Source organism: Aythya marila, assembly GCF_965140915.1.
Source record: "Aythya marila genome assembly, chromosome: 29".
Classification (NCBI taxonomy): Eukaryota; Metazoa; Chordata; class Aves; order Anseriformes; family Anatidae; genus Aythya; species Aythya marila.
The window spans coordinates 1,835,301-1,842,517 of record NC_139070.1 but is presented as its reverse complement, the minus strand read 5'-3'; the positions used below and the strand labels follow the sequence as shown (position 1 = coordinate 1,842,517).

Genomic DNA, 7,217 nt, shown 5'->3' with positions numbered 1-7,217 from the left:
CTTGAAGAAGAGTCAGTGCTTGACATTGTGCAGCGGCGCCCTGGACCGGAGAGCGGATGCACTTTATAGTCGCTTGTCCACGGCTCGTGGGGTCCCATCCTGCCTCTGCCGCGTCCCCGCAAAGGTTTCCCTCGGTGTCAGCACCGCAGAGCCAGGATGGGCAGGTTCTTCCAAAAAAAAAAACAAACAAAACAAAACCTTTCTAGGATGTTCATGAGCAGTCTGTGGTGTGTTGCGGGTTGAAACTCGGAGCCGTGTTCTGCTGTCAGTCAGCCCGGCCGAGGTTGGGCAGCCTCAGCCTTGGTCCCTGCGCCGCTCGCCCGCTTCGGTGGGGTTCCTCCCCGGGAAACCAAAGTCCCTTCGGCCCTGGCAGGCTGCGGTGTCCCTGCTGGACCCGAGCCAGCATCGCTCCAGGGCCGCTAATGGAGCAAATTGAAAGTCACCCCCGGTAAAGTGACACTAATGTGAAATCTGGAGTTGTTCCACCGCTGTCTGCGCAGCTACGCAGGGATAAAAAAAATAAAAATAAAAATAAAAAGGAAATCGTGTCCCCACCCTGCCTGGCGGTGGCGGTGCCAGTTCACTGGGTGGCTGATGGCAGAACACGTCCTGGTCTCGTGGCGATGCTTGGGGACAGCTCGCTGAGGACCAGGGACGGGGCAGAGCAGCGCCGCGTGGCCGCGGGGTCTTCCCTCGACTCCCAGCAGCTGCTTTGCTCAGCTGTGAGACCATCGGCCCTTTTGGATTTATTTTTTTTTTCCTTTTTCTTTATGAATTCCCTTCAAGAGAATTGTAAAGAAAAGGGAAAAAATAAAATACAAAAGCCAGGGCCAGATCCTGTCTTGCAATTGAGGGTTTGCTCCTGGGTTAAGCAGGCGTGAAAGGCAGTGGGATTTGACGGCCGGGCGCGTGGTGCTGGCTGATCCCGGCATCGGCTGCGATTTCCTCCAGCTCTTCCCAGTATTGGAGGTCCCAGCTCCAGCTTTCTGCCGCTGGGGCTCCGGCAAAGCGTTTCTGGGGCCATTTCCCCATTTCTCGAGCAAAGCCTCAGCCCCAGGGAGCTTCCAGGGGAGCTCAGCCCCGCGCAGCCCTCGCTCGCCAAGTGCCACTGAACTTTCTCTCGCCCTCGCTCCGAAATGCCCAACGAGCCCACGTGCATCCGCTTTTATCCACGGAGCTGCCGGTGTCGGCCTCGGCATCCCGACCGTGGCCCCTCCGCTTAAAGTCCATTCCCTGTTACGTTGTGTTTTCCCTTTTTTTTTTTTTTTTTTTTTTTTTTCCTTTTCTTTTAACGTCATAGGAAACCTGTAGTCGGGATTGTTACTATTGGAAACCGATCACATGTTCCATCCAGGTATTTTCATCTCTCCGGCATTACGCAAAAATAAAGGCCTGAGAGAGAGATATAACCGAACATAGAAGTAGAGTTAGGCTCGTTGTCTGAGTTTTGAGGCATATAGTATAAGGGGAGAAGGAAAAAAAAATTAAAATAAAAAATTAAAATAATGATGTTGCACAACTTGTAGAAAAAAAACAAAGAAGGGAAAGGGTTAATGTATTAAATGTGCTAAATTACATTAAGAACTTAATTTTATTAAAGTATTATTACTTAAGAAACTTGGTATCTGCTCTTGTTTTCTGTCTGTTCACGCTCTGGGAAGGGCTCCAGCAGCGGCGGGTGGGAGCGGGGCCCTGCTCAGAGCAAGGGGATTTCACTTCCACGGCGATCCCATACCCTGAACCCGCTGCCACCCTCAGCCCTGGTGACGAGTTCCCATCTCCGTGAGCTTTGGGGTCACCCTCTCTGCCACATTCTAGCGGGAATTGTGTAAAAACGGGGGAATCGGAGCAAAATGGAGCTAAAAGCCGCGACGCCCTGGGGACGTGGCGGTGCCCGGGGACACGCTGCGCCAGGGGGGCTCCAGCCAAGGGTCAGGTGCTGCCACGGTGGCTGCTCAAAAAGGGGTAAAATCAAGCCAAAATGGGGCTGGCCCCACATTTCCTTTGTACCCTGCTCCTCTTTGTGCCCTTCCTTGCCTGGGGATGCCACTGAGCTGCCGTGTGCCAAAAACGGGGGGGAAAAACGGGGCCGGAGCTGGCGCGGGTCCTGGGCTCAAGCAACGACCCCAACAGGCAGAAAAAGCCTCCAGCAGCAACTTTATTTTAGGATCCTGTCCAAATTCCCGTTTTGTCAATAAACCGTGCCCCAAGGCAAAATCCTGCCAAGTGGGACGGGGTGACCGTGGGCAGATGTGGAAAGAGAGAACCCCCCCCATACACCGGGGGATGCGCTCCTGGGGCAAAGGGATGGGATGGGATGGGATGGGATGGGATGGGATGGGATGGGATGGGATGGGATGGGATGGGATGGGATGACCCCTGCATTGCCCCCTGCCCATCACGCCGGTGGCACCGGCTCTGTCCCAGCCCTGGGGGGCCCGGCTCTGTTCCCTGGGCAGTGGGATCGGGGCTGGCAGCCCCCCATGAGCGCAGCACACGCTCCATCTAGCGGCAGCCTCGTCCCCAGGCTGCGCCCTGCTGTCACCAAGTCCCTCGTCCTCATCCCACAGCCCCAAAAGTGGCAAAATCTTCCCAAATCCCCCCACCCTGGGAGCCCCCTTTCCCCTCCTCGTGCATCCCAGCACCCGGCTGAAGGACAGGGCAGATTTTTCCTCTGAGCTGGCTGCGCTGCAGGCGTGCCTCAAAGGGGCTCAGGGCACAAAAATGGGGTCCAAGGTGGGAATCACCCCCTGCACCCCCCAGCAGGGTGCCCCATCCTCACCCAGAGCCGTGCCCGGGGCTGGGTGCACCCAGTCTCTCGCCAGGCAGAAAGAAGGGTGCACCCTGGCCCCTCACCATCCCAAAAAACCTTCCCCAAAGGGCTGCACCCACGGGTGCCACAAAAACCTGGGTACCAGGCAAGGGGTGGGCTGCCTTAGGGTGTCACCCTAAGGTGACTTTGGGGCTGGAGAAAGCAAGGAGGTGAAGGGTGGCACGTCCCGAGCCCTGGGGAAGAGAGGCACTGGTGGGGACACGCGGCTCAGGGAGAGCTTTTCCTCTCCATTCCTGTAGGTCCTACATAAACACGGGGAGAGCAGCACAAGGCGGCACAGAGCGGCCGTGCGGGAGAAGAGACCCCCAGCCCCATCCCATTCCAGGGGGGCTGCAGCGAGCAGAGGTAGAGGGTGAGGAAGGCGACGGCTCCGTGTGCAGGGCAGGGGGGGGGCTCAGATGTTTTGGCAGCAGGGAGCCTGGCGGCCCTCCTGCTGCGTGGGCAGCACCCGGACGGGCTCGATGGTGGTGCTGGGGCCAAACTCAGACTCGGGCTGCCCGGCGATCTGCCGCTGCGACACGAGGCGGTAGATCTCTGCCGAGAAAAGGGGAGAAGGAGGGAAAGCTTTTAAAAAAAAATGTGGATTTCAGTAGTTTTCAGATTTCCCCAAAAGCTCAAGAGGCTGGGAGCACCCACCCGTCACGGGGAGCAGGATCCCACCCCCAGAGCTTAAATAGGTCCCGGGAGGACGCAACCTGGCCACCCCTTACCCGTGAGGATGCTGTGGAAAGCCGTCTCCACGTTGGTGGAGTCCAGAGCCGACGTCTCGAGGAAGGAGAGCCCGTTCTTCTCTGCGAGGACAGCCCGAGCTCAGCCAGGAGTCATAGGGGATGGGGTGGGATGGGGTGGGATGGGGTTTAGGGGATACCTGCAAAGCTCCTGGCCTCGTCGGTGGGCACGGCCCGCAGGTGCCGCAGGTCGCTCTTGTTGCCCACCAGCATGATGACGATGTTGGCGTCGGCGTGGTCCTGCAGCTCCTTCAGCCAGCGCTCGGCGTTCTCGTACGTCAGGTACTTGGCGATGTCGTAGACCAGCAGAGCTCCCACGGCCCCCCGGTAATACCTGGGGGGACAGCGAGGGGACGGGCTCACGGCGGATTCCCAGGGAAGGGACGTGGGATTTTGGGGGGTCAAGGGGGGGACACTCACGCCGAGGTGATGGCCCGGTACCGCTCCTGCCCGGCCGTGTCCCAAATCTGAGCTTTCACGGTCTTGTTGTCCACCTGGATGCTCCTCGTGGCGAACTCCACCCCGATGGTGCTCTTGCTCTCCAGGTTGAACTCATTGCGGGTGAAGCGGGACAGGAGGTTGCTCTTCCCCACGCCGGAGTCCCCGATGAGCACAACTGGATTGGGGGGGGGGGAGAACAAGCACAGCGTCAGCCCCCGGCCCCCCAGCACCAGGCAGCACCAATTATCCCCAAATTATCCCCAGCCCTGCATGGACTTGGACGTCCCCATCAGCCCCCATCTCCTTTTCATCCCAAGGGAATCGGGGCATAACCAGGGATTTAAAGAGCTGGTCCCAAAGCGAGCACCAGCCGAGGAGGAGGAGAAGGTGAGGAGGAAGAAGAGGAAGAGGAGGAGGAGGAGGAAAGTCCCTGGGTGTGGGCCAGGTGATGCATTTTCTACCTATTTCCTGTAAAACCTGGCGCAACAACAGGCTGCGGGGAGGCTCCGTCACGGCTCCCCTGTCGAGTTTGTTGGGTTTGTGACTCAACAGCTTTGGATTTCTTTTCTTTTTCATGGCTGCTGGCTCGGTCCGTTCCCCGGGGCAACGAGGACTCTGGGGGGGGCTTCACCTTGCCCTCCCCAGCTGGGACAAAACCCTGCGAGGGACCAGCAGCAGAGGGAGGGAGGCTCCCGACGCCGCGGGGCGCTTTGTGGATGCCTGGGGAGACCACGATGGGCTGGGCTGCCCTCGATGAACAGAGGAGACGCAGCGGCCAGCAATGTGCCAGGTTCGTTAACGAGCCTCAGCGCTTTGATCCAGGCTCGGTGTTTAATTAACGGCAGGTTGCCACTTCCCTTGGCTCAAGCACAAGGTCTCCGACGCCGGCAGTGCTGCTGCAATTTGGCTTCCACTGGCCCCGTGCACGCCCCCGGCAGCGCCGAATCCAGCTGGGGAAACTGAGGCACGCGTGTGCCGTGCCCCTGGAAGCCTTAGGAGCAGGATGCTCCCTCATAAAGAAAGTCGGAAGAACGCTGCTTCAAACCGAAACCAGCACCCGTTTGGGGAAAAAAAAAGCCCCAGCAAAGCTCCGGGGACCCAGCGAGCGCTGTCCCAGCTCCGTGTCCCTAAACACCGCGTCTCCCTTGGACTTTGCCCCTGGTTTGGGTGGAACCGACGGGTTCTGGACTCAAAGCCAGGTTCTCTTATTTTTAAGGAGAAGAAAAGAATTGGGAAGGAAAAGCAGAGCCCGACCTCCAGCCGCCCTCAGCCCCAGCTCCTTTAGGAGCTCGGCACCGCAGGGGGACGCTGCTGGGCCCCCCCCAGAGCCATGCCTCTGGCGTAGCAGTGGGCGAGACGCAGGGGACGCCCCTCACTGGGTCCTGGGAGAGCTCTGGGGAGGATTTTGGAGCCACCTGCTTGGCAGGAGGGGTCCCTGCCCACGGCAGGGGGTCGGAGCGAGGTGATTTTTTAGGTCCCTTCCGACCCAAAGCAACTCCGAGATTGATTTCCTGGGCGGGGGCCGGGGGAGGTGCTGGCGGCTGACTCACAGCAAGGCCATCCCTGGCTCCTATCGCGACTTTTGGATGTCCTGTCGCGACTTGGCGACGTCCTGTCGCCACTTTGCTCCAGCCAACAGCACCGGGACCCCGGCTCCCTTCCCAGGGGGGCTTTTCCCCGCTCCTCTCTCTGCCCACGACTCCCCCCCAGCCTCCTGGGGCTGCCCAGGGGCCGAGCACCCCCCACCCATGGGTGCTGCCCTCCCCCAGCACTAATGAGGAGCCAGGGCCAGGAAGAGCTGCTCGCACCCTTGGGTGTGGGGGCACCCAGCACCTGCCCAGCACCTGGAGCTGGGCCCAGTTCCCGCTTCAGGTCCTGGGCCCCAGTCCTGGGTTCAGGTCCCACGTCCCAGGTCCCGATCCCAGTCTCTGTCCCCAGTCCCGGTTCCTGGTTCAGGTCCCAGTCTCCATCCCTGGTCCCCAGTCCCGGTCCCTGGTTCCCAGCCCGGTTCCCAGTTCAGGTCCTGGTTCCCAGTCTCTGTCCCCTGTCCCGGTTCAGACTCAGGTCCCAGTCCCCAGTCCCAGTCCCGGTCCCCAGTCCCGGGCCTGGGTTCAGGTCCCGATCCCGATCCCTGGTTCCCGACCCCGGTTCAGGACCCCAGTGACGGCCCCGATCCTGATCCCGGGTTCAGATCTCAGTGCCCGGTTCCCTGTCCCTGATTCCGATCTCGATCCCGGGTTCAGGTCCCGGTCCCCGGTCCCCGCTCCCCGGTTGCCAACCCTGGTCCCTGGTTCCCGGTTCCGATCCCAATCCCGATTCTGGGTTCAGATCTCGGTCCCCGGTTCCCGGTTCCCGGTCCCCGGTTCCCGGTTCCTGGTCCCGATCCCGATCCCAGTCCCGATCCCGGGTTCAGGTCCCGGTCCCCAATTCCCGGTCCCCAGTTCCCGGTCCCCGATTCCAATCCCGATCCGGGTTCAGGTCCCGGTTCCCGGTTCCCAATCCCGGTCCCGATCCAATCCCGGTGCCAATCCCAATCCCGATCCAATCCCGATCCCGATCCCGGGTTCAGGTCCCAGTTCCCGTTCCCGATCCCGTTCCCAATCCCAATCCCGATCCCGTTCCCGGTCCCGTACCCTTGAAGAGGCAGTCGTACTCCTCGTCCCGGCCCCGCATCCTGCCCCTGCCCCTGCCCCTGCCCCTGCCCCTGCCCCGAGTTCCGGACCGGGGCGTGGGGGGGGTGGGGTTGGAGGCGGGACGGGGCCACCCCCCGCGATCCCATTGGTCCCCCCCCCGCCCTCCCCCGCTGCCATTGGCGGGCTGGGCTGTCCGTCACCGCCCGGCGGCTCACCTGGGCCAGGTGCATGGGGGCGGCGGGGCCCCGGGACCCCCAGCCCCCCGTCCCCAGCCCCCTTCTTCCCACCTTCCCCTTCCCCTCTCTTCCCCTTCTTTTCCCCTATTCCCCTATTCTCCTTTTTCCCCTTCCACCCCTTTTTCCCCATTCCCCTTTTTCCCCTATTTCCCATTCCCCCTTCCCCCTTTTTATCCCCCCTTCCCCTATTCCCCTTCTCCCTTCCTTCTCCTATTCCCCTATTCCCCTTTACCCCCTTCCCCTATTCCCTCCTTCCCCTTCTTCTCCCCTTCCCCTATTTCCCCTTTTCCACCTTTCCCCCACTCCTCCTTTCCCCCTATTCCCCCTTTTCCCCTATTTTCCCTTT

At 60.7% G+C, this 7,217-nt stretch overlaps 1 protein-coding gene across 1 annotated transcript; it reads right to left on the bottom strand.

The window, feature by feature from the left end:
* Positions 1 to 1,308: 1,308 nt before the first annotated feature.
* Positions 1,309 to 6,701, bottom strand: LOC309888375 (ras-related protein Rab-11A-like). The gene is made up of 5 exons (XM_082780647.1): positions 6,636 to 6,701; positions 3,982 to 4,177; positions 3,702 to 3,895; positions 3,544 to 3,624; positions 1,309 to 3,367 (listed from the first exon to the last, which is right to left on the bottom strand). Exons 1-5 carry the CDS (start codon positions 6,673 to 6,675, stop codon positions 3,228 to 3,230), a joined length of 651 nt encoding a protein of 216 aa, XP_082636773.1. The 5' UTR covers positions 6,676 to 6,701; the 3' UTR covers positions 1,309 to 3,227.
* Positions 6,702 to 7,217: the final 516 nt, after the last annotated feature.